Raw genomic sequence first — 27791 nt, forward strand, 5'->3', positions numbered from 1 at the left:
CTGGATGAGTGTTTTGATACATGAATCTTGTCTTACATCTAGTATAGTAATAACTTGGACAGACTTGGGAAACAGCCTCCATGTACGCTTAAAATGGAACTCATGGCATAAATCAAACTTGGTTTCTTTTAGAGCTATAAATGGTAACTTTTTAAATATACTCTAGGCATTATTGGGGAAAGAAGATACAGATTGTAATCTTCCAGTAGTTTTTGCTGGTGAATGAGGAAGGCCAAATCTAAAAATTTCTGTAGCATGATGCTTGTTTTGAAATAGTATGCAGTAGTCCTTGTGGTACAGCCTCTTTGACAGCTCCAATGCCTTCTGCTGCTGTTCAGGGGTTTTGATCATCCTAGTCCATCTTATATATATCATTAGAATGGGCAGTCATGTTAATTTTGCCATGCAGCTATAGAGTGAAATTAAAGAGCAGGAGACTGAAGGAATGGTGAAGCTGGGGTCTGTGTGAGTTTGAAAGCCATTTCTTTCCACCAGACAAGATGGGCCTAAAAGCTCATCAGACACCTACAAATCAAAGAAGTGAGTCTGTCCCAGAAAAGCTCACCTAATAAATTATTTTGTTAGTCTTTAAAGTGCTACTTTACTGCTTTTTTTGTTCTACAAATCAAAGGTTGATATGAAGAGTTCCCTGCCAGGGTTTGGGATACTGGAATTCTTTTCCAAACAATACCTTACTGAGCTTCTTGCCTTCACTCCTGTTGATGACTCCAATCTTTTATCACTTTTTACTTTTGTAAGAGTTCTCTAAATTTTTCAAACTCTGGATTTTACTTGCACTATAGTTTGATACTTGTGTGTGGATGGAAAATAAGGTGTGTGTAGGCTAATTTTTTTAGTATGGAAGACCCCCACTGTTCTGTTTTGCATCATAAGTGGCCACATTAGTTATGCTGAGAAGTTAGTTAATATGTTTTTGTTTGGAAAAATTGCTCCTAGACTAACATTGACTTTTCCAGTTTACTTGTGCATTATTTCTTGGTGTATCTATCTCATTTGTGAGTGATATGTTGCAGATATTTGAAACTTGATTTAGGCTCTTGTTGCTTGGATACATAGATTATTTAACTGTATAAAACTCATAAAACTAAACCTCAAGTGTGCATATTTTATAGAAATTCAAGTCTGTCTGAATATTCAATGTTTTGGCAAATATTTCTGTCCATGGAGAACTTGCAGAAAATTAACATGATAAAATACCTTCAGTTGAAACAAATTACATTTTAAACAAGTATTTGCAAATTTTGTTAGGTTGGCTTGGCTTGTATTATACCTTGCTCATGCTGTAGCTTGTTGAATTCTGATTCTCATGTCTGCAGTTTACTGGGAATTGGAATGGAGATTCAGGCCAGTTAAATTTTTAAGCTTATTCACCTTCATTAAGTCTCCTGTGTAAAACTTACTGCCAGCTTGTTTGGCATGATAAAATTGTATGTTTTCAGATAGACATGATCAGTATTGAACTCTTTCTAATTGTGTTGTTACTCTTCATAATTTAACATGGTGTGGTATCAACCTATTTTATCTGCAAGGTCTAAGAAAACTCTTAACTGTGTGTTTTTACAAGTTTTGAAGTTATGGATATATTCAACAGGTCACTGGTAAGCAGCTGTAGAAATAATTCCTTAGAAACTTGCTGGAAACTGATTTTTCTTGAGTTTGATCTGATTCCTTTTATTTTTCAGTACTCTATGCCAGCAATTATGACAATGTTAGCAGACCATGCAGCTCGTCAGCTGCTGGATTTCAACCAGAAATTGGATATCAATCTCTTGGACAATGTGGTGAATTGCCTGTACCATGGAGAAGGAGCCCAGGTAAAATATATGTGCAAAATACGGGAGTCTTAATTTGAGTTTTATAAAGTTAGTTATATTAAAACTTTATATTAGTCTGAGTCTTTGGAGGAACATGAAATAAAGAGTTAAATTCAATTAAAGTTCACCCAGTAAATTAAAACAAGCTTTTAAACAACTGGAGGTGACCAGAATAGTCCTGTAAAGACTATTTGGTATTATTAGTAACAAAGGTACCCTACAAATTTGGCAAACTGCCTGATGCTGATCTGTATTCAAATGCTTAAAGGAAGCCTTGAGATAAGACAAAGGTGAAGAGAGGTCACTTAATTGTGAAAGGAGCTACTTACCAAGTATTTTCTAATGTTCATTCTTTTGTTGCCAAAAATATGGAAAAATGTGCTTTGACAAGAATTATCTTCCCGCACAGTCCAGCTTCCTTTCAGGGAAGTTATAATCATGCCATGTTTGGCATTTGGTTTGCAAGAAAATAGTTAGGTCACTAATTCACCATTGACTTCACTCAAGGATCATACTTAAGAGGGAAACCTTTTATTCAAAATAACTCTGCTTATTATATATAAATTATAAAAATGTATATGATATGTGCACTTGCACTAACAGTTTGAGAGTGAATCTTGTATTGCTTTTTTTAAAATTAGTTTAGCTAAGCACTGTATAAAAGCAAGGTGTAGGAGGGGGAATGGTTCCAGCATTTTGGGGATCTTCTACAGCTTACACACTGTGCCTGGTGAAATTGACTAACCAAAGGGTTTGTGTCCTTGCCCCAGCTTCTTTACCCAGAGGCCCACTGGACATTTTACTCCCCTTCCCCTCTCTTGTGTGGCAAGAGTCCTTCCAACCCCAACAAGAGTGGTCCAAGGATTCGGGGGGGGGGGGCCTGACCCTCAATTTTTGTCATGGTCACTCAAGGCAGGAGCTAGGGAGTCCCCAGACCAGGGTTTTCTCTTTGCAGCGGATGTTTCCTTGACCCCACTGATCATTACATATAGTTTTAAAAAAAAAAAAAAGACATGTAAAGGAAAATATGTAACCCCACTCTGTGGGCATTGAGAACCACAAACATCTGTCTCTGGAGGATAAGATAAATTCATCCTCTTCCTCACTTGTGCCAAGCCTTGGCTGTCCTGAGGGATGCTAGAGGACAAACACTTGTTTTGTTGGTGCCTACACACACTTGAGTTCTAGGTGGCAGGACCATTCTTTCCACTACCAGTCCACCTGTCCCACTCCAGCCTGCAAAACCTTTTGCTTGGTGGACTCTTCTACACTTAGCCCTCTGCCCAGGGTCCCCTTCAGTCTTTGCTGCTGCTTGCTGTGTTTGGCTCTGGACTGCTCTGACTCAGTATTGATGCTGTTCTGCCTCCAGCTCAGTTCCCTGAGCTGCTCTTTTGGTTTTGGTTGGTGTGTCTCTGCCTCCAGTGTGGCTCCTGGAACTGTTCTTCTCTTCCCTCTGGCTAGTATGGCTGTGCTCCCCAGCTCAGCTCAGCTTCCTGCTCTGTCCTTAGCTTGGCCTCATTCTGGCTTCTGTCAGCTCCTAGGACCCCTGGGCTCCTAGCTCCTTCATTGACCTGTGTGTGCTATCAATGAGGCTCTCCCCATTGGACTTGGGACTGTCGGTTTCAGGGTTCTGACTTTTCATTGGCCTTTCCCCTTTTGATACTGGGAGATGGACAATCACAACACTATACTAAGTTTCAGTAAGGGGTTAACAGTTTCCTTATACTTCCATGCTGCTGATACTCATTTTAAAAAATGCATTTAATTCATGGCTTAATTCCTGTGCTTCCTGACGTGTGACTTTTTTAAACCTGCATTTTGTCAGTTAGGGCAGTCTTGATTTTTTTTAAGAATGGTGTCCCTGTAGGTTGGACAAAACATAGGGAAGTGTAAGATTATAAGATTTCTAAAGGTAGCTACAACAGTCAGCCTAAATGGTTACAATCTAAAGTACCTTCCATAATCTGGGAAGGACAAGATGCTTGAGAGCAACATTCTATTCTCTAAACTACAGAATCGGAACCACCAAAAAACTTCAGCCTTCTGTTTAGTGGCATCAGATTTATGATGATGAAAATGAACATGTGAGTCTATACTTCTTTGGATTGTTTTCAGGCAGAGCCAGTTATCAGCATGGGAATGTCTGTGTAAATTGAAGATGAAGGGGCATATAAATGTTTAGTATGTCTGTCATATAAATACCTTGGAATGCCAGAAGCATCAGTTCCATGTGAAACCCTGTTGTCGCTTTTAGGTGAAGTAAAAAAGAAGCGGATGTATATAAATGTAAACAAACTTGCTTAGCGATTGGCCGAACAAGAAAAAGAGTGGACTTGTAAGCTCCAAAGTTTCCTATGGGCTTTTAAAAATCTGCATTTGTAAAAGGGGTGTTGATGGTTTACAAGTAAGCAACATCCTAAATAGATGAGGGTTATGGTTAACTGGTAGGGTCTGGAGCAGCCCTGTCCATGGCTGCCTTTGGCGGGTGCTTGGGAGGCAGATGAGGGAGGTGCACCCCAGACTGGAGGGGAGGGAGAGCTGGAGTGGCCTCCCTAATTATGCCACTTTAATTTGTTAAATGATAGGTTAGTTTGTAAGTTGCACTTTCACAAAAGAGATTTCACTTCAGTACTGATATGGATGAATTGAAAAAATTTCTTTTGTTTCTTTTCTACAGTGTGAGTATTTATCAAAAATATAAAATGAACAATGTACACTTTAGACTGTTCTGACTGAAAGAGAGATGAGAATGTAGAAAAATCCCTAAACAGTAGAATACCATTTATTTAAATATTTAACAGTGCTATTAAAACTGATTAATCGTGCTTATTTTTAATTTCACAATCACGACTAATGTTATTTCATTTGACTGCCATAGTGATTAATGGTTGCCATGAAGGAGAAGGAAAGAACCCAGTGCTGCCTTTAGAAATAACTCTTTTTACTTGTAAACTGAAAGTTTTGGTTAGAGAAATCAAGACCATGAAGGGGAGCCCCTTGATAGTGCTTTAAACTCACTTGAGTACAATAATACTATTTCACATTTGCATAGTTCTTTATGTGATGAACTTAAGCACGTTCTATTTTGGGATTGAGTAGCTTGCATTAAAGCCTTTGCGATACAGGAGGTCAGACTATAAGTGATCTATTATAGTGGCTTCAAGCCTCTAATCCTATGTACCTATGAAAGTTTGAAGTATTGAGTAGAACTTACTACGAACGTTCTATTCCGTTCCAGTTTGAGAATGCTGAAGTGTTAGTTTATAAAATTTGCTGACCCAAAGAGTCAGAAAAACATTTGATATGATCTTTTGCTCTTGACTTAATTCAGAGTGCTTTTGGTTTTAAAGTGGTAAGTGCTTAAAGTGCTCAAGATATATTTTTGGCAGTGAATTGCTTCTAAAATGCAGTTAATTGCTTTTGTTGTTCTTCTTTAGCAAAGGATGGCACAAGAAGTCTTGACTCACTTAAAAGAACATCCTGATGCATGGACCAGAGTTGATACTATTTTGGAGTTCTCTCAGAATATGAACACCAAAGTAAGCACATGGTCTTCAATTGATTTTTCTCCCTTTCTTCCATTCATAAACTTTGAGGAAGGTATCTCATTTTTTATTAGCTTTTGTTTCTTCAAACCACATTTTTTTTTGTTTTTATTCCTAAAGTTTCCTTAAATTTTATTCTACTGTAAACAGGCCTGCCATTTAATTTTTTCCTTTACATTGGTAGTTTTCTTAAAGAAGAGATAAATTAGGAATATAAAGTGTTTCAAGGCACATTCAGAATTTGTATGAGTTCGGTATATGTACAGATCTGAGTAATATATAAAATCTGCTAGGGTCAAATTTTGTCCTTGAATAAATGTTGCTCTTGTTAGTGGGAGCCATGTGCACATAACTGAGGACAGAATTTGTTCCTAAGTATTTTGATGATTGAGTAGAACACAAAAAGATCAGACTGGAGTTACTTTCAGCAGCCTAATCAATACAAACTAGGCACCCCAAACATTTTTGTAGTGTTGGCTATAATCTGTACTAGCTTGCAGAGCACAATAAAATCATACAACTTTTTAAACCCTGCCAGTGTGATAGAGATTGATTAAGGGGGCAGAACTCAGTTTTTATTTGCAATTCTAAAGGTTTTACTCTAAGATAACTACTAAGACGTTTGAACAGAAGAGTTGATCAAAATGTGTTTTGACTGTCTTTAAGTTTAACTCACACTTCTCTTTAAAGTAATTTTAAGCATGGTTTTCTGCTTGATACACACTAATATAGTTTGTGTTCAAACAGAAAATAGCAATGCTCATATATGTTTCTGAATTCAGATGCAGTGCTAACTTTTTAAAAATTACTCTGTAAATTTTAGGGAAAAACCGTTTAAGAACTTCCTCAAAGTGCTAACCTTTAAGTAACAGTGTTTGCCTGTTTGCTTGCCTGGTAAACTTTGCTTTTTATACTGACAGACGTTACTAATGTTTAAGTTGATTTATCAACAGTATTTTTAAAAACTCAAATTTGTCTTGTGAAAAATGAGATGATTAGAGGAACAGAAAGAAAGCAACAGGTAAAGAATTCTTCAATTTACATAAATTGCAAATAATTTGGTGCTAAAATTATGCACTATGACATTTGGCTTTTATGCAATCATATTTTATCTTTAAAGCTGTTAACACTATCTGATATTAATCATAATGTTCCATTATGTTGATTGCTTGTAATAGGAAGAAAAGGGGTGTCTTCCTGTGCAACTGACACAGCTAGGCTTTGACGGCAGGCCTCCACAAGGTCTACCCTTTTGATTCCCTTTAACTGAATTCTGTTCATCAATTGTTTTTTGTTTCTTGGGAGGTGGGAGGGAAAGGGGAGTCAATGCATAGAATAAGTACTTAATAAGGGTACCATAGAAATTTCTGCCATAGGGATCATTTCATGCATTTTTTTTCATTTAGTCTTTGCTGTTATGTCCCTCACCTTCATAACTCAGCAGTTGATTTCTGTGGTGCTTCTAATATTTAGCATAAGGAAACAGACTAAATAACTACTAGGAAGACATTAATTTTGAGTGTTACATAAATGTGTGTTCATATAAATGTTTATTATTTATAAAAAGTACATTACAGGTAGTAGTCAGATCTAGAATGTTCAGGATTGGCCAGCATTTGCGGTTTTCTAGACTGAATAGATTTTCAGCTGTTGGTGTAAGACAGGTATTTGACTCAGTGCCAGGAAAGGAATTGTCAGCCATCTGCATCTGTTCCACAAGGTGGCTTACAAAGTCCTCTAGCATGGCATGCAAGTAGGGTGGGTTGGACAGGTATTGTTCAGGCATTTGCATTCTCTGTTGCTTCAGTTCATGTGCAAGTGGTACAGCAAACTGAACCTTGCCAATTTAACTTTGCATTGTTTCTTTATATATAAATTTGCAAAAACAATTCAGTAAAAAAAATACTGGACAGAGGCTTGAGGAGAGATTGGAGAACTGTAGAAAAGGAAATAAACAAACAGCAATAGTTAGGCATTTACCTTTTCCCGTTTAAAAGTTGTCAACTAAGTTCGGTAATCTCAGGTCACATTTGGGGGAGGGGGTGAGCTCTAACAAAAAATTCCATCTCACTTTCAAAGCAAAATGACTTGATTTAGTTTGAAATCTAGCTCTCTCAGGGTTTGACACAAAAAATGGCTAGTCAGAATTGTAAATAACATGACTGAAGCCATAAAATTTGCAACCTTTAAATGGTTCAGAACTGCTTTGGCAAAGTTAAGTGTCTGATGTTGGTGTTCAACCATTGAGTTTGTAGACTGAATTTTCTCTCAAGCTTTTCATAAGGTTCTTTTGTTAGCTTCTATTTACCTGTAACAGACAGAGGCTGTGCATGTAAGACTATTATAATTGCTGCGGATGCTTGCTATAAAATAGAGCATGCTGTTTTAAAAAAACATTCTTGTGAAGCAGATTCTGCTATATGTATCCTTTGCTTCACTTCAACTAATGTTAGGTAGCTGCACAAATTTAAAAACAAAACCCAGAAGATAAACATTTACTGCTGATTATGGGGGGGAAAAGTTAAGTAATTGAAGACTGTGTACAGTGTTTTTGAAATCTAAGAAATACTCTTCAAATGTGGAATTTGAGTGAAACAGGCCAAAAAATTGTCTGACGTAAAGGCAAATGGAATTAAACACCATGAAGATGAGAACAGCATAAGCATTAGTTTTTGTGTACAATGTAGTTGGGGACAGTCTACATTGTGCTGTTAAATTGTGCAGTTTACATGATCCCTTTGGTTGAAATGATAATGAATCCTACTTTGTAAACTAACTATTTTAAAGATGAACTCTTATTCTCAGCCAAACTCCAGTCATACTGCTACATAGACATGAATGTTTACCTTTCAGGCATTGGTACTGTCTTCCTCACTAGCCAACTGCTGACTAAGGCAACCAATTCCTTTCCCCATTTTTCCTTTCTGTCTGTTCAGTTTTAAAGCATGTGACCTGTTAAGTTGATGGTCATGCCATAAGTCTTTTTACTACATATGAGTAGGCAGTAGGGACAAAATGGATTGTATGAAGTGGCTCCCCTACCACAAACACCCCTGTTAAACTCTTACCAGATTTTTGGGTCAGAGCTCAGGAGGCAGTACCTGAAAGGTAAAAGCATTTCAGAGTGCATGTTAAGTCTCGTTATTTTTGACTGAGCAAAATAGATCATCTTTAAATTGTAGATGCAGGTGCCATAGGGGTGGGGATTGAAATTAAGTAAACCTGTGGGTTGTCTTGCTGTTCCTTAAGTAGCACACCAGTGAAGTTTGGGAAACACTTTTGTTAGAAAGTACGTGGGACATTACATCTAATGCCAAAATCTTTGAACTGAGAGGAATAGGACGAAGCTGGAAACCATCCAAGCTGCTAAATTTTTAGGAGCTTGGTTGTGTTAATACACGAACACGAGCAGTCGTTTATGTTGTGAATTCATATCTGGCTGCTACTTTCTCTTCTACAGATAGCCCCTTTGGCTCCCAAATGGCTTTTTTTTTTTTTTTTTTTTTTTTTTTTTAAATTTCTTCTCCTGGTGTGAGCATGATCAAACAGCAGGACTTATTTAGCATAGCAAAGAATAAAAACAAGAAAAATGCATGAACAACTCAGTAAATGGGTGAATAGACTTTATTTTAAACTAAATTTGTTAGTTTATTTTTGAAATCTTAGATGTTGTGTGAATGTTTGCTTGAATGAGAATCCTAAAAGTTGTCAGTCCTACAATAACATTCACATAATGATCTTCTCCAATTTTCAGTATTATGGACTGCAAATTTTGGAAAATGTGATAAAAACAAGATGGAAAATTCTGCCAAGGAACCAGTGTGAAGGTAGGGAAATACGCGACATTTTGTATAATGATTTTGAATTGGGTAGTTAACTATGTTTTTGAAGTTCAGAAACTTTGTCCTTTCATCTAAACAATTTCCATTTTAAATATATGCGGTAGGTCTCTTGGATTTACTAGATGAATGATACTCACATGTTACAGTATGTATCAGGACAAGTTTTCAGTTCTTTACTGGGCTGATTATCAAAGATGCTGAGTACCAGCAGCTCCCATTTAACAGTAATGAAGTTGGAGAGAATTCTCAACACTGATCATCTGACCATTTCAGAAGTCCTTGTTGGTTGGGTTTTTTTGTTTTTTCCCTTAAGTTGTGTTGGTAATTTTTTATTCAAAATAAGATTGCCAGAGAGAGGAACATGTATCTGCTGCAAACTCCCATTGTGCCAGACAATCAGGTATTTTGGAGTTTCTTCAAATGTACATAAAATTACATGAAATCTGAGATTTCCATTAACTTAAAATAGTATGGGGGCAAATCTCTGCTATTATAATTTTCTTTGTTTTTTTGCCTTTAAAGAAATTTTGAGCTCATGAATCATCTGCTTGGATGTACTCTCCTTCCTCTCTCTAGAGCACAAGTTTTAAAAAATGCAGTGGTTCGCAATATTCTCTCTAATCTTTTCCATCTATGTGCAACTTTTTTCCATCCATGAGTAAAATACTGTTTTTGTGAGTGTGCGCACCAAGACCCATGTGAATGTGTGCCACCAGAAAAAACACAAACCTACCTGTGAGCACTCTGCTAATCAGCTGGGCATCATTTGAATTTCTTCTGAGTGGCTGCACAAGCACGCATTTTATAGCTAATACTACTGGTAGTCAGTATAACTGACAAAATGAAGATAAAGCATTCCGAACTGATAAGATGTTGTCCTTTCCCAATGAGAAGAAATACTTGGAATAGTTCATTGGTCCATGAAGATGTTTCTGGCTAAGACAAGTCAGGAAATTTGGACCTTGTTTGCCAATATTTGCTATGTAAAAAGCTCTTGAATGTCATCAGCATTCTGAACTTTTTTCTCTGCTGTTACTGGTGGTGGGCTTTTGGTAAAATGCCTGACATTACAGGAGACTTAAAATATAATTTCTGCTGATTTGCCTCAGTGAGCTAGTGAGGTGCCATTTGAACTTGTGCTGTCCCTTTTGCAGTGAGCATTAAAATTTCCAGGTTTAACAGCCTCTTGCTTGATGAAAAGTACTGCCTGAAGATGAGTAGAAAAAAAAATTTCACATCCCAGGTTATACTTTTGCTCCAATAACAGAAGTGAAAATAGGGTTTTTTGTGGCACCACTAGCAGGAGACCACGGTTCCTCAGGGTATGGCATCAAAGCAGAGATAAAAACATGGAATTCTGAAACAGAATTTTTGAGGACTCTAGTGGGACATTTTCAACTTGAAATCTAGTACATATTTAACAGGTTTAATTTTACATTTTTTTTTTTCTTTTAAAAAGAAAAAAAAGGTTTCTTGCTGTCTCTGACACAACTGAATGAACCTGCTTAGTTTTGACCCAGCCATCAATAGAAAGGCAAGACTTTCTCTCAGCTGGATAACGTAAAACACAGGGCCAGACTGGCTTTTTAGAAGGTTAATTTTTTTAACAATATAACTAATACAACACCACTAGTTCAGAATAAGTAATTCTAAATACTCTTATTTTCACACTGCTTACATTGTCTGACTGGATTTTTTTTGAAAAGTAAATATTTCCTGAAACATAGTTAGAGAAGGTAGTGACTTATCTTTCAATTGGGGATTCCAGCTATCATTAGATTGGGGGCCGGGGGGTTGGTTTCTGCTGGTAGCTACAGCACTTCTCAGGATCATGCAAGTTATAACTAGGTTTGGGTAAAGTGTAAATAGAAGAAAATAAAGTTATCGGAATGAGTGACTTAAAGATTTGGGGATCATAGTCTGAGGAGATGAACTGATGCTGTATACCATTGGAAAACTGAACCTCAAACTTTTCTTTGGGTTACAGCATGTGTTCCTAGTCTTAGTCAAGTATTGTAATTTAGGTTTTTAAATTGATGGGTGTCTTGATTGCTTTTGTGTAGGTTTTAATTATATCCTTCATGACTTGCTTTCAGATCAGAAATAAAGAAGGTCAGCAGTATAAACTATTCTACAAGTTGAATGTTTTTTTGAAAGCTTGTCATATTAAAGCCAGGTGAACAAAAATGGATTTTTGGAATACACAGTTCTTGGGAAGATGTTAAGATTAAAAAAAAGTATAAATACCCACCCACCTTCCCCAGTGTACTGTCAACATCTTGGTCTCTGCTATGTTGAAATGTCAAGATGTGGGTCACACAGGGTGAGCTACAGCTGTTGCTAGCGTGCTCAGATCCTGAGAGAGGGCATTGCTTTTGTCAAGTCTCAGTGAACAAAGGGACATTGTAAACTCTGAAAAAAGTTAAAGCCTCTTTTGGGGAGAAAAATGTGTAGTTTCAGTCCATACATTGAACTTGGAACAATCGGTCACCTCTACTACCTTTGAGAATAAAAGTATGTAAAATGGAACGCAGTCTTGAATGTAAGCACTATGTTGGTTAGAATCAAGGGAAGAATACTATCAAAACAAAAAGCAGTCAAGTAGCACGTTAAATTTCACGAGAAATCATTCCACCTCTCTACTCTGCGCTGGTTAGGCCTCAGCTGGAATATTGTGTCCAATTCTGGGCACCCCAATTCAAGAAAGATGTGGAGAAATTGGAGGTCCAGAGAAGAGCAACTAGAATGATAAAAGGTCTGGAGAACATGACTTATGAAGAAAGGCTGAAAGAATTGGGCTTGTTTAGCTCGGAAAAAAGAAGATTGAGGGGGGACATGATCATGGTTTTCAGATATCTTAAAGGGTGTCATAAGGAGGAAGGAGAAAACTTGTTCTTCTTGGCCTCTGAGTAGAGAACAAGAGGCAATGGACTTAAGCTGCAGCAAAGGAAGTTTAGGTTGGACATTAAGAAAAAGTTCCTAACTGTCAGGGTGGTCAAGTACTGGAATAAGTTGCCAAGGGAGGTTGTGGAATCTCCCTCGCTGGAGATATTTAAGAACAGATTAGATAGATGTCTATCAGGGATGGTGTAGATAGCGGTCGGTCCTGCCGTCGGGGCGGGGGACTGGACTCGGCCTCTCGAGGCCCCTTCCAGTCCCAGTGTTCTATGATTCTATGAAAGACTAGCAAAGTAGTTTATTAGGTGAGCTTTCATGGGACAGACCCACTTCTTCAGACCATATCCAGACCAGAACAGACACAATATTTAAGACACAGAGAACCAAAAACAGTAAGCAAGAAGGACAAATCAGAAAAAGATAATCAAGGTGAACAAATCAGAGTGGAGGGGTGGCGGGGAAGGTCAAGAATTAGATTGAGTTAGGTATGCAGACGAGCCCCTATACTGACTCAGAAAGTTCACATCACGATTTAAACCATGTGTTAATGTTCCGAATTTGAATATAAATGTCAGTTCGTCCCCTTCTCTTTCTACAAAGGAGTGATAATTTCTTTTCAGTAACACACATACCTTGAGGTCATTGACAGAATGCCCCATTCCATTAAAAAGTTGACTAACTGGTTTGTGGATCTGGAGTGTTTTGATGTCTGTTTTGTGCCCGTTGACCCTTTGTCTAAGGGAGTTAGAAGTCTGTCCAATATACAAAGCATCTGGGCATTGTTGGCACATGATGGCATATATGATGTTAGTAGAGGAGCATGAGAAATTGCCTTTGATTCTGTGAGTAACCTGGTTAGGTCCAGTGATGGTATTTCCAGAGAAGATATGTGGACAAAGCTGGCAGCGGGCTTTGTTGCAGGGAAAGGTTCCACGACTGGTGTTCCTGGGGTATAGACTGTGGCTGTTAGTAAGGATCCTCATGAGGCTGGGAGGTTGTCTGTAGGAGAGAACAGGCATGTCACCCAGGGCCTTCTGGAGTGTAGCATCCTGATTAAGAATAGGTTGTAGCTCTTTAATAATTCATTGCAGTGGTCTGAGTTGGGGGCTGTAGGTGATGACCAGTGGTGTTCTCTTCTTGGTTTTTTTGGGCTGATGTTGGAGTAGCTGGTTTCTGGGTGTGCGTCTGGCCCTGTCGATTTATTTTTTTACTTCTCCTGGTGGGTAATTCAGGTTTATGAATATTTGGTAAAGTTCTTGTAGTTTTTGGTCTCTGTCAGTTGGATCAGAGCAAATACTACATATTCATCACTGATTGTTAATGCAGAGGCTTCTGTTTATTTAAATTTGTGTTTTTTGTATAAGGCTGATGAGCATTAGGAACTTTAGTCTCCGCATATAGGTGTGCTTTCATTAGTTAAGATTAATGTAAATGCCCCATGATTATGCTAAATTGGTTTTCTGTTACAAAAATATGGAATGCTGGTTCAGAAAAAGATACTTTGACTTTTGTGGTTAAGGTCCAGTAATAGAGATACAGTTGACTTTGTAATGTAAAATGAAATTGTACTTTTGTGATAAAGGTAGTTTATCTTTCACTGAGTTTGTGTGCACATCTGTTTATTCAGTCTATGAAATTTGAATTATTTTTTTCTAGCATCAGTTTTGAAAAGGACTATATTCAGTTGCAGTAAAACACATTAGTTTAGAGCAGGGGTCTTAGGTAGCACAAAGCTCTTGGCTTGCCAAAGGCAGGAAACGGTAGAAGCTGCTGTTCCTGGAGTGTGTTGAAGGACTCTTCATTTTTAAAGCTTTAATGGGTGGTAGAATTAGGTTGGTGTATTTTGTTGGCAGGAAGAGAGCACATATTGATATGATAGTTGTGGGAATAAGAATTTGCATGAGATTTTCGAGGAGGAGGAGATGGAAGAGGAAGAAAAAATCAGGTTCTCTGCTTTTTATGAAAACAAGAAAAGTGTGTTTGTGCTGAATGCCACTCTTCATTTTTACATAGTGTCCAAAGTCAGAAGGGATTTTAGTGATCATTTAACGTAGTGGTTTTCAAACTTTTTCTTTTTACTTGTGGATAAGTCTGAACTCTAGAGGTGTTTAAAAGTAATTTTAAGTAGGACGACCATATCTCCCTGTCTCGACGGCCATTTCCACACGGCATGCTGATAAATGGCCCAAAATATGCTAAGGCGCAGATGCACATTTTCAGGAAGAAGGAGCTCCCAGTAGGAGGTCTTCCTTTTGGAAGACCCCCCCGGGGGGGCCGCACTTCTGCATGTTGTTTTGGAGTCTGGAAGAGCGTCTTCCAGACTTTGAATCATGTGACCTTATGCTAATGAGGCATGGGGAATTTTGCACCTGCACCTCATTAGCATATTTCGGGCCGTTTATTGGCATGTGTAGAAATGGCCAAATAGGAAGCAGGGGGATATGGAGACAAGGGCAGCTTCTCCAAACCCCAGGGAGCCAGGAAGGAGGCGGCAGCCCCTAGCCCTCCCCTGCAGCACTGGGGAAGCAACAGCTGCCCATGCTTCCCCAAGGCTCAGGAGGGACAGCCCAATATGGGACAATTCCTTTTAAAAAAAATGCCTTTTAAACATCCCTCCCAGTATGGGACCAATGGTCACCTTAAATTTAAGATACTGAGGGGAGGGGCAGTATTACACTCTCTCTCATCAGCACGCTTTCAAAAGCTGTATCAGCTCTTATACAAACCTGGAATATACCTTGGCCAATTGTCACAAGTTATGGATCTCTGGATCTGTGATATTGAAGATAAGAGTTTGGGATTGGGAGTCCAGGAGTCTTGAATTCTAGTCCCAATTCCATTAGGCTATATCTAAACTACAGCTCCGTTTCGAAGCGGTGGCTTTCGATAATAACGTCAAAAAACAGCCTTTCAAACAGGAGCGTCCAAAAAGGAGTACTTCCTGTGTTAGGATTTGCAAATATTTGCATAATCCCAACAAGGATGTGTATTGTCATGTAATGGGGAATAGGTACAGGCATTATAGGTCAGTCAGTTGAGACCCCAATGAACGTGCCTGCATCTGAACTGCAGGAGGAATTACAACTATTCTATTTTTTATGAAGCAGCAGGAATTCCAAAGTGTGGGAGACATTTCCCAGTTTAATTTGGGGGTGATTATTAAAGTTAAGTGTTGCGTCTGCCATTGTTGTCTAGATGTCCATTCAACGCCTTGTTTAGCCTGTCACTTTGTTTTTCCAGGATGGCATCCAGCTTCCCAACATGGACTTTCTCCTTCACAGTACTCCCAAGTCCTTTAGAGGATGTCTGGTCCAGGTCAGCTGATTGGTTGATTGCAGGGCTATAAATTGTTTGGACTCAGGTTGAAGTTCAGATTTAGGGGAATCGTAGGTCTTGCTCTGGCTTGAGCTTGAATGTCTTACACAGCAGTTTTACAGTTCCAGTGCCAGGGTTGGCTGACCCAGGCCTGCTGCAGATGTTTAATTGCTGTATAAATATACCCTTTCTGTCCCTTAAGAGAATTATGCCCCATATGCCATGTGGTGGGGTTTTTTCCCTAAATCAAAAATTTCATTAAAAAAGGTACATAATTTTAATTCATTTTTGGACGTTTTCTTTCTCTGGTCTTTGTGCTGACACTTCCTGGGATGTTGCTACTGGACTGCATACCATTCCAATTTTTAAAGAATAACCATATTTTCTGTTAGCAAAGGCACAGTTTAAAAGTAGCGCTGTAGAAAGAGAATTGTTTTTCGAGGATAGCAGTCTTTTTCTTGTTGAGCCCCTCCAGGAGCAAAGAACCATGCCAGTGTTTGTCCCTCGCAACTTTTGCATTATGTGTAATCTTATAACGTGGCTCTAGCTAGTGTTTTGATTTGAAAAAGACATTCTGTTCTTGGCATTCATGTTTAACAGTCCCTTCCTTTACTACAGTTTTGGGGAAGACAGTGAAATGAATTTCCGAGATGCTTTCACTGTGCTCCAGAGCATTAGGAAGGTTTAAAAGATATTATAGCAAGTCTGTGGGAGAAAGGAAAACACTTCTGTAACAGTGTGTGGGTTTTTTTTTTTTTAAAGCTTGAGCAGAAAAAGTTAGAGAATGCAGGTCATGAAGCGTGTTGTTCCTATGCTTGACTCACTGTTTAAATTCGTTTACACCAGTGACAGCAGTCTGGATTGCTGTCTCATATGAAACATCTTTGTATACTTATTAACCCGTTGATACAAATATTTTTACTTTAGAAATGTGATCTTTGAGTTGATCTGTTAAAAGAGTCAGGAATAGAATTACATAATACTCCATGTAAGTAAAATGTAGTGATAGTAGAAATGTATAATCTCACCTCCCCAAAAGCATTCGGAATAGGGTAGTTAAGGCTTTTTAAAGGATTAAGGAATACATTACTTTTGAGTGACTAAGTGGAATACAAAACAATCACTTATTTTGGTCATGTGACAGTTGTGTGAAAAGGGCATTAAGTTCCTGGTCCATTGTTATCCACAGCAGTGGCTCTCGACCAGGGAGAGATGCAGAAAATAACAAACAAAAGTGAGGCATGGGCAAATCCCGTCTTCTGTGTTCTTTCAGTATTAATGTATTTTTTATGTGGAGATAAGAATTTTTTCATAAAACAATTTCTGATACACATCCCTTTTTAAAAAACTAATAAGTATAAGTCTCTGAGGGGTAGCCCTGTTTGTATATGCAAAGGCATTTAGGAGTTCTGTGGCTCCTTTAAAGGTTAATGTATATTTGGACATAAGTTTTCATGGGTCAAACCCACTTCAGATGCAGTTGGGTTTTACCCATGAAAGTTTATGCCCAAACAGATTTGTTGTTCAAGGTGCCACAGGACTCCCCATTTTTATTTAAGGCTATTGAATAAAAGTAAACATGCACAGAGTTTAGTAAATTTTGAAGACTGTATAAATTAGTGCATAGATTGCTCAAATCTGGTGATTTTTAACTGGCATACATGTACCCAAGGGCAAATACATAGGTCTTGCAGTAGGCATATGAGCTCATCTAGATATTTGTATCTTTCTGTTAAATTCTTGTTGTGCTAGTTTACTTTTCAGATCTGAAGAAGTGAGTCTGTCCCACGAAAGCTCTTCACTTAATAAATCATTTTGCTAGTCTTTGAAGTGCTATAAGACTGCTTTTTTGTTTTGTTTAATTCAGTGGTTCGTGAATCTTTTCATGCCAGACCCCCATTTAGGCTTACCTCAGTTAACGTGACCCACAGGTTCAATGGGAGGGTTGAGAGTGAGCCTGCTCTTTCAGGTATATCATCAGAAGTTTCTCTTAGTGCACTGGAAGGAGACAGAAAAGGGGAGTGCTTTTTAGGGCCGTGAGAGGGTGAAAGAGGAATTAAGTGTGCCTAAAAGCACAGTGGGATTTACTGGGGGTGGGAGGGCAGAAGATAAGGGGAAGAAAGGGGCTACTTGGTGAAGTGGGATGAAGAGGACATGGTGAGGCTGAGAGGGTAGTTTCCTGGTACAGTAAACTTCCATATCTGGCATTCTGTCATCCGGAACTCTCAAATAACTGTCACTTTAACCCTAATAAATTTTAGTTACGTTTTCCAGAGTACAGTATTGATGTGGAAATTCAGATAGGATCATTGTTTGGCTAACGGAAGTGCTTTAATTTTACATGGCCCCGGGAGAAAAGGCAAGGGGCGACCAGTTATCAACAAAATACAGACTTTCTTATATACTCCATGCAGTCGTTCTGTTATGGGTTGCACAGATACGGAAACCTGAATTTTTCCGGCTTAAACCAGTCTTGCAGTTACATTGTCATACTGAGCTAAGCGCATCTTTCTCAGGTTGCTTTCTGATAAGCTTTCCTCCAAGGCCACCTTATTTTTCTCACTCGCCCTCGCCCACCCCCCTTTCCCTGCCCTGGCATGTCTACTTGCCTTGCAGTATTTTTCCATTCCTCATCATTTCCCCTCTTGTAAGTGCTTGTGCTTACACCTCTGTGTTCATCAGACCCTTAATGTTTTCTTGACGCTCACACTCAACCATCATTTGTAGTTCTGTTCTAGACAGCTCAGAGACGCTTCGAGTGATTATAGTTGGGCAAACACATGGACAGCGCAATGCTAGCAGGACAAATGCATATAAGAATAATAAGACAATCAGAGCATACAAGAGTCCATACAATATCTTTCTCGCAAGCAACCCTAAATTAGGCAGCCAGGAGGTTAACCAAGCCCAGATACAACCAAAAGCCCAGTCGGTTTTTTCTGAGGCCACCTGATGGAGAACTGTTAACTGATATTCAGTTTCAATACACTTATCCTGGGGGACATAAACACAACTGCAGTTAGTTAGCAGACATACCCCATCTTGGGAGGCTAGCAAGTGATCAAGGGCTATACGATTTTGTATAGTGACTTGGGAGAGTTGTGAAATTTCTTCCTTTAGTGCCTGAAGTGCATCCATGGTCACATTTCCCATGGCTTCAATCGTGGCTGAGATAATAACAATGGCTTTTTTTCTAATTCACTTATTCCTAGCCACGGTAGAAAGGTACATGCAAGTTGGTGGAAACCAATGTTTCGGGTGACTAGGGGATTGACAGATCTTTTGCCACAATGATGGTTTAGGTTCCAGGCATCCTCACAGCTTACTTGCTGCAAGATTTGAACCCCAGGTATGATCTATCCCAGAGTACAGGTGCCCACCCAGTGGGGAGGTAGGGTCTTTATAAGCCTGGCTTCCGCACAACCAGTATAGTCTGGGGCAGTTTGATTGGCATGGGTCATCCAGCTACCTACTGGGAAGCTGGTATTAGTGGCACTGACCACCTTAGTATGGTTGCAAGGTGTATAATGGCCAAGGTTAGTGGCACTGGGAGGTGTGCCATTAACTTGATAACAGGTTGGGGCCGCTTTCCTGGAAGAGATTATCTATGTCCCTTGGGGCCCCATGGTCTTATCTGGACTATACTGGACTCCAGCCAGTACCCCGGGCTTGGTATTGTTCCACTCATCAGAAGATATGGGAATGCCAATCATGGAGCATCCCTGTTACAGGTGTGTGAGGTTGTGTGCACATATCCAGCAAGTGCTTAAATTTCTTCTCTGTGCCACCACCTGAGAAAGGTGCACAAATAGATTCCATTCCCATTCTCCTTGCACGGAGGTCAGGAAACTCATAACCTGAGTAATATTAGCAGCATGGTGGTTTGTCTTTAAAACTTTGGCTTCCAGCATGCTACCACTAACAAAATAATGACTACAAGAATGCAAAATAGCATTACTTCCTGGGGAGTTTCTAAATCTGTATAATTGTCTGCAACTTCCCAGGGGTTAGTGTGATTCATATTAAGTCACTAAAAGCACTATAACACACACATTCAGCGCCCATGGTTTTAGGTGAAATTTGGCTAGCCATGTAGGCTATTTTTCAAGATTTCATAGTCTGATCTTCACTCACAAAGGAACCCTCTGGTTTTCGAGACTTTGTTGCCTAATCGTCACTCTCTTGGAACCCTCTGGATTTTAAAGGAGGTATCGCTGGTGAGAGCGGCCTTCCACTCCTTTGGGGTTGGTACCTATTTGCAGTGGGAGGTATGAACCCAGGCAGCAACTTCAGCTACCTTCACGGCAGTTGGGGTGGTTAGCAGGACCTGGAAAGGCCGCTTCCACCAAGGCTGCAGGTAATCTTTCCTCTGGTGGGTCCTAATTAAGGTCCCGTCTCCTGGTTGGACTGGATTGACAACCGAGCCACCATCTAGAGACTAGTCCTCTGCTGTGGCTTTAACCTGCAACAAGATGACCTCAAGGGCCTTGGTGAGCCCTTGTCAGTAGGTTAATAGAGAATCATGGAGATGTCAGGTGTTGAGGTAGAGGGGCTGCAAGTCCCCTCATGGGTTGACCAAAAACAGTCTCAAAAGGGGGATAGACCTGAGGACTTCTGGATAGAGTTTCGGATTTGGAAAAGTACCAAGCGGAGGGCCTTTGGCCATTTGAAACCAGTTTGCTCACTGGTCTTTGCCAGGCGAAGCTTAATATCAGTTTGGTTTTTTTTTTGTTCACTTTACCCTCACTCTGAGGATGGTTTGGGGTGTGGAGCTTGTATTGGATGGGAAGGACTTTACAAACGTGTTTGACCACCTGGGCAACAAAATGGGGGCCACAGCGTGAGCCCAGGGAAAGGGGCGGACCGAAGCAAGGCAGTAAGTCAAAAAGAAGTCTCTTGGCCACAGTGAGGGCATCAGCCCATCGGCAAGGGTATGCCTTAGGCCAGCCTCTGAAAAGGCAGACAATAACACATACTTCCAGGACCCTGACCTGGGCAGCTCAGTAAAATCTGTCTGGAGGTGAGAAAAGGGGTAAAGTCCCAAAGGTCTGTAGAATGTGTGTGGCGGGCGGGGCGGGCATCCAGGATTCTGTCGCTGGCACTGTGGGTACTTGTGACAAAAATGAGCGGCGACTGCAGAAAAACCAGGTGCATACCAATGACTGTCAACCTTGGCTAGCATCCTCCCTTTGGCTGAGTGGGCTACTAAGTGGGCCAGTTGGGCTAAGAGGGATAGTAGGGCCCTGGGAGCTACAAAGCAACCAGATGGGTGCTGCCCCAAGGAGTCGGACTGGAGAGTGCAGCCCGCAGAAATCCAGGCGTCCTTTTTGGCTTCTGGGATGGCATCCTGGAGGAAGGGAAGGTCAGGGGAGATAGGGGAGGAAAGGTAGAGAGCGGCCTCTAAGACCGGAGCCGAAAGTTCTGACAGGGCAGTGGTTTTGGCCATGGTGTCCGCCCTGTCATTTCCCAGAGATGTAGGGTCGTCAGCAGCAGTGTGCGCTTTGCACCATAGAACAGCAAGGGTGGGGGGGAGGAGAACAGCATCTGGGAGAGCAGTGATGAGGTGATGGTGAGAGATGGGAGTCCCAGCAGAAGTAAGAAAACCTCATTGTTTCCAGATCTGTCCAAAAGAATGGCAGACGCCAAAGGCATAGTGAGAGTCTGCATAAATATTAGCGGACTGCTCAGCAGCAAGATGACGGGCACGGATAATGGCAATGAGGTCAGCGGCTTGAGCGCTCGTAACAGAAAGAGGTGCAGGTTCAATAACGGTGTGATTAGAACAGACAGCATAACCAGCTTGAAGAATACCATGATTATCTCGAAAACAAGAGCCATCGACATAAAGAATGAGGTCGGTTAATCAGAGGGGTATCAGAAAGATCAGGGTGGAGAAGAGAGACAAAATCCACAGGCTGAGCACAGTCATTGGGTTGTCCATCTGAAGGTGAAGGAAGAAGAGAGGCAGGATTGAGGAGATCTCAGTGGACAAGGGTCACATGGTCCGCAACCAAAAGAACCACCTCATAGTGGGTTAAACAGCCAGGGGATAGGTGCTGAGTTCTGTCGTGTTGGAGGATGACAAGAATAGCATGTGGGACAGCAACAGCAAGTGGGTGCCCGAGAACAAGGTTATTGGTTTTAGAAACCAGCAGCGTGGCAGCAGCAGCAGTGCGGAGACAAGGAGGGAACCCAGAGGTGATCGGGTCAAGGGAGGCACTATAGTAAGCAATGGGATGGTGTGGGGAAGGCCCAAAAGGTTGGGTCAGGACACCTGAAGCAGTACCTTGGTGTTCATGGCAGAAAAGAGTGAAAGGCTTAGAATAGTCAGGCAGACTGAGAAGAGGAGAGGGCTTATTTAAGCTGACAGAAGGCAGATTCATGGATATCTTCCCAGGGCAGCGGGTCAGGGGAAGAGTCATGGGTCAGAAGGTTTGAGAGGTTTGGAAAGTTCAGAGTAATTAGGAATCCACTGTCAGCAGTATTTGGTAGCACCTAAGAATCTGCAGAGTTGGTGTTTGGTCTGTGGGCAAGGCAGAGGAAGGACAGCAGAGAGGCAATCAGGAGACAGATGATGGGTACCGCGAGAAACTGCATCCCAGGTAAGTAACATAAGTCTGACAGAATTGCAGCTTAGAGTGGGAGGCTTTGACCTCGCACTGCAAGTTGTTCTAAATGAGCAACAGAGTCAGCTTGAGAATGAGGGAGGGTATCAGAGTAAAGGAGCAGGTCATCTACATACTGAACCAACACAGAATCATGGGGCAGCTGAACTGTATCGAGGTAAACTTGAGAAGCTGGCTATATATGGTGGGCGAGTCATGGAAACGTTGAGGCCGGCGGGTGAAAGTGTCTTGCTGACCCTGGTAGCTAAAGCAAACAAGTATTGAGAGTCAGGGTGAACTGGTGTAGAGAAAAAGGCATTACAGAGATCCACCACACAAAAATAAAAGGCAGAAGCAGGTATCTGAGGAAGTACAGTGGCGGGGTTGGGCACCACAGCTGTCAAAGGGACCACACAGTTGTTAATAGCACATAAATCTTGGACAAATCCGTAAACAGGCAACCCCTCAGGTGTATACTCTTCCTCTTACAGACTGGGAGGATCAGAGTATTACAACAAGAGCGAGTCAATACAAGGATGCTTTGTTCTAAGAGACCTTGTATTACAGGAGCAATGTCTTTAGAGGCAGCAGCTGACAACAGGTATTGCGGGATCGATGGGGGAGACACTCCTGATTTAACCTTGATAGAAAACAGGGTGGCACCCTTCAGTAGTCCCACATCGGTTGTGGAATGGGACCAGAAGGACTCGGGAAGGTGAGCCAATAGTTCCTGTTGCAACAAGGAAGAATTGGACTCAGGTTCCTGTTCCATTAGTGTCATCATCAAGGCTGGAATTTGGGCTTGGGGTAATGTGAGGAAAACCCCATCTGGAGAACAATGAACTGTTGCCCGCCATTTACAAAGGAGGTCTCGCCCCCCAACAGACTTGCAGAAGCACAGGGACTCGATAGAAAGGCATGTTGCTCAGTTAGGGGGCCCAAGGTAAATGAGAACGGCAGCCTAACAGGGTGGTCAGTGGGTGGTTCTCCAATACCCATAGTGGTAATTACTTTTGTCAGAACGGAAACCTTAGATACAAAATCAGAGGTAAGCATAGACAAAGAAGCACTGGTGTCAACAAGAAAGGGAGCAGTCTGTTTTTCTATAGTAACAGGTAATCGTAGCATCAGAGAAGGTAGAAAGTAACGGAGCTAGAGTCTCTGGGTCTTCTTGGCTGGCCTAATACCGATTTTCATTCTCATGGGACCGGTCCGGGTGGTGGAGCTCGGCAGGCACCTGGCTGAAATGTAGGAGCTTTTGCTGAGAGTGGGGACCCCCTGGGTCTATTTGGACACTCATTTTTCTAATGGCCTTTCTGCTTGCAGTAGTGGTAGATGTAATTAGGAACTTCAGAGGGACCGGGTGGTCAAGTGAAGCGAAATGGTCCCATAGGGCGCCGTGGTCTGGTGCTGCCCGGAAGATCTTTAATTTGCAAAGCCATCAGTTTTTCTTGAGCCTTCAATTTTTGCTGTTGGGTTTTAGTATAAAAGTGAGTGGCAGCTGCCAAAATTTTGGTGTGGGATTTAGTTTCCCAACCAATCGCAGTGTTTTGCAGAGCCTCGGATATTTTGGGTAACGGTCCTAAAACAAAGGTTTTGACTAAGCATGGCAGGGAGGCTAGCTTCTGGGTCCTAAGTGCCAGAATGTGCCTTAAAGACTTGGATCAGGTGAGAATAATAATAGGCAAGGTGCTCTTCTGGCTTTTGCCTGCAAGTAGAGATTTTGGACCAGTCTGTCTTTTGTGGGGAGACCTTAGGGATGGCGTCGAGGACATTTTTATAGTGGTGTAGCAGACTGTCTTTACTGGGGTCTTGAAGAGGCCCCTTGGTTGTTTTAAGAAGGGTGTTGTTCTGGTCTCCAGGAAGAAGACCACTAAGGAGCATCTGAGTGTCACCGTGAGTCGGCTTATAAACTTCAAAGAGGGATTAGAGTTTTTGTGCAAACCCGGTAAGGTCTTCATGGAGTTTGGGGAAGGTGATTGACCAGGAGATAATTTCTGAAGGTGAAAAGGACATGGACCACCATGAACTCCCCTTCCAGTACAGGGCATTCTCAGTGGGGACACTGCAGCTTGGCAGCTTTCTCACTCTGGAGAGTTTTTCTCACAGGGATCTTTTCCTTTTGGCAGTCTAGTTCGATGGTGGCATTTTTTTGATCCCAGAGGGTAATTCTGACCAGGGTGCCCTGCTGATCTAGAGTGGCAGAATGTATGCTCCATTCCTCCTGAGAGTTCAAAGGGGCGTCAATTTCAAATCGATCCCCTGCAGGGGAATCGTAGGTGAGAGTACTAAGAGGGGACTCGGGGTCAGGAAGCGGTGGCAGCGTCTGGTCTGATGCCCTAGTAGGTGCGGCATCAGCAGCGCCTGAGGCCAAGGGACTGGCAGGCGGCAGTGGAAACGGGACCCACTGATCTAATCATCTCAGGGTAGATGGTTTAGTGGCAGAGTCAGGACTGGGTAAAGTTTAGCTGGATATGGTGGACAAGGGGCAGACGGGGTTGGTCGCTGGCATTGGAGGTCTTTAACTCGATTTTGAAGATGATAAATTTGCTTTTTAAACTTTTCTCCTTGTAGGAGGGGAGCGCTTATGGTGCTTTTCAGGCTTGTCTTCCCATACGTACCAGGCTTTCATTTGAACTGGGCATTTACTTTCCAAATTTTCTCGGAAACGTTTAAGAATATTGTGATCCCACAACCCATCTAAGGGCACTGCAGTTCAGGATCGTCACTGGTATACTGGTTCCATTTAGTTAAATACTGAGTTGACCTGGGCCCATATTTCAGAGACACAAACCATGCGGGATCCCATGGTGGGACCTTAGAGGTCCTGTCACCCATTATCACGCTTAGGACTTACTGACGCCGAAACAAACAGGTACTCACCCTGGCCAGGGATTTACCACCAGAGCCAAACGGGCAGATGATAGATCAGGGTCCGGAGCATCAAAGCGCAGAGCCGAAGAACCGAGTTGAGGATTGCCTTCCCGGAGTGATGAAGTTGAAGAGCTGCGACGAGGGTCCTACTCGGGGCGGTCTGTGTAGGGATGCATTCCGGACGAGCCCCCAAAATGATGTAGAAATTCAGACGGGATCATTGTTTGGCTAACAGAAGTGCTTTAATTTACATGGCTCTGGGAGAAAAGGCAAGGGGCGACCAGTTCTCAACAAAGTGCAGACTTCCTTATAGACCCCATACGATTGTTCTGTTATGGGTTACACAGATATGGAAACCTGAATTTTCTGGCTTAAAACAGTCTTGCAGTTACATTGTCATACTGAGCTAAGCACATCTTTCTCAGGCTGCTTTCTGATAAGCTTTCCTCCAAGGCCACCTTATTTTTCTCACTCGGCCCTCACCCATGCCCTATCCCTGCCCTGGCGTGTCTACTTGCCTTGTGGTATTTTTCCATTCCTCATCAGTATAGGAAAGTAAATACAAATAATTACAGCAAATACAGTAAAAGTTTACAGTGTACAATGGTACTGTTGGTAAATAAAGTACTCTGCATACATTTTTGTTTAATATCTAATCTTGTTTTTATTTAGCATTATGCATTGCTTGGAGTACCTCTCTGTTATCCAGAATATTTGAATATTCTGCAACCTCCTGACCCCAGGGCTGCCGAATATGAAAGAGTTTACTGTATTAGCCACATTTGTGGAGAAGCTCCAAATACCATGCACAGGTAGCACTGAAGTAAATGAAGGATATTTACTAATAGTGCTAGCAGCTCCTAGATGTGTCTTAGCCCAGGAGGCACCCAGGTACCAGTGGCTGCTGGGGCAAAAGTCACCAAGTTCCTATACCCTATTCCAACCTACACCACGTGGCTAGTGGTCTGGGCTTAGCTTTCCACTCCTGACAGTGGTGGTGGAGCAGCCATGTATTCAGGTGCTGTGCAGGCACATTGGCCCTGGCATGGGTTCCCACTGCCAGAGGATCTCACCAACATGACTTCACAGAGTATTGGTGCTTATCCCTAAGCCTGACTGACAGAGTGGTACATACTGTACATGATGTGCATGCAACTTTCCAGCGCCCCACAACCCTGCTCATATTTTGGCCATCAGTCTTTCTGTAGATTTTTCCAGCTTCTTGTAATGCCTAGTTTGGTAACCACTGCTCTAATCACGAAGCAGTCCAAATGTTACGTGGAATTAAGTGGCTATAATATCTTGTTTCTAAAACTAGTGTATTTTAAAATTTTGTTCAACAGAAGGAAAAAAACTTACAGAATAGTTTGTCTTTATAGTTATCTAGTGTGTATAACACATTTTTCTAATTGCTGTATCAAAGCCAAATAGAAGTGGGATTATTAATGAAAGAGTACTGGGTTTGCTTGAAAATCAAAAAAGCAAAGTGAGTTTAAGCGTGGCAGACTTGTAAAAATGATTATAAATATATATTTGTCCTGGCCCAATCAATGGACCTGAACTGATGTTAGTGGATTGTGTCATGATGATGGGAAAAGTTAATGAAACTGTAGGGAAGCATAATTTCATAGGCTCCACACCTGGACTCTGATGTTATTTAAAAAAAAAAAAAAATAGAACTGAAACTTTTTTCCACATGATTTAGAATGGATAAAATAAACAGGTCAGTTGAGTCGATATTTAATATGGTCAGCAACATAGTATAGAGAAGAAGGCTAGGCCTGTGTTTACCCCTGTTTGTTAAACTAATTGAAAATTGTTTAAAGTGACGAAATAGGTCAGGCTGTAAAGCTTTGTCTGTGTTGCAGGTTGAACCTCTCTTATCCGGCACACTCTCCTCCAACATCTGTAGCTCTAAAGTCTAAGAGTCCAGTATGCAGTGGAAGTGTTAGTAATGTTGCTACCTAGACAGTGTTGACCTCCTGTGGTTTGGCAAATTCTCTCAGGTCAGGTCCCAAGGGTGCCAGACTAGAGAGGTTCAACCTGTATATATTTCCCACCAGTCAAGCTAAACTTGTGGATGTTTTTTGTAACTTCCATAGCCTAGACATGCTAAAGTGGTGGGGAGTGGTGATACACTGAACTCGGTGAACTCTGTTGCAGCATTGCCTTTAGTTGCCCGTAGCTATATAGGTTTGCATTGTTGTAGCTATGTTGATCCCAGGATAAAGAGAGAGAGAGTGGATGAAGCAGTAACTTTTATTACACCAACTTCTGCTAGTGAAAGCTCTACATAGAGCTCTTAGTCTAAGTGTTATATTTGACATTTTGGCTACATCTACGCTACAAGATAAATATGAATTTATTAAAATTGATTTTATAATTTCAGTTTCTCTAAATTCAGTTTTGAGTATCCTCACTTCCAGGGATGGTCTAGACAGTACTCAATGACCTATCAAGGTCCGTTCCAGTCCTAGTATTCTATGATTCCCACAGGCTCCCAACAAATTTGACACATCGCTTCCACAGTGAAATCACCAAACATCAACTGTTGCAGCAGTGCATTTTGGGAGCCCGTCCCACAGTTCCTTCAGTCCTGCTTTCTGAGCCAGGAGCATCAGCACTGTCAGTTTCCCAGGTCCAGCAACTTGGGGGATGTGGGAAACTGACAGTGTAGTGGCCCTGGTCAATTTCCCAGCTCCCTCTAGTAAGGTAAATCTTCCATTCAATGGACTAATAGGGATGTCCCTTCTTCTCCATAGTCCCTTGAATGTGAGGGTTTACTCCCCCTCCGCACAGGCTCCCCAAATGATCCTGACAGATTCTGGGAGCATTAAAGCGCATGAGATCAATATGGATTACAGCACAGAGTCTACT

At 41.3% G+C, this 27791-nt stretch overlaps 1 protein-coding gene across 5 annotated transcripts in view; it reads left to right on the plus strand.

Annotated features, from left to right (window-relative positions):
• Positions 1-27791, plus strand: part of XPO1 (exportin 1) — a 66624-nt gene that overhangs the window by 3118 nt on the left and 35715 nt on the right. For 3 of the 5 annotated variants that reach the window (XM_074989451.1, XM_074989450.1, XM_074989452.1), the window contains exons 2-4: positions 1704-1835; positions 5273-5374; positions 9135-9207. In XM_074989451.1, the coding sequence (XP_074845552.1) occupies positions 1710-1835; positions 5273-5374; positions 9135-9207 (301 nt within the window). In that variant the 5' untranslated portion in view covers positions 1704-1709. Of the gene's footprint in view, positions 1-1703; positions 1836-4089; positions 4171-5272; positions 5375-6556; positions 6623-9134; positions 9208-27791 lie in introns of those variants that run through there. The other 2 variants (XM_074989453.1, XM_074989454.1) reach the window with 2 other exon arrangements.

Source organism: Carettochelys insculpta, chromosome 3, assembly GCF_033958435.1.
Source record: "Carettochelys insculpta isolate YL-2023 chromosome 3, ASM3395843v1, whole genome shotgun sequence".
Taxonomy (NCBI): Eukaryota; Metazoa; Chordata; order Testudines; family Carettochelyidae; genus Carettochelys; species Carettochelys insculpta.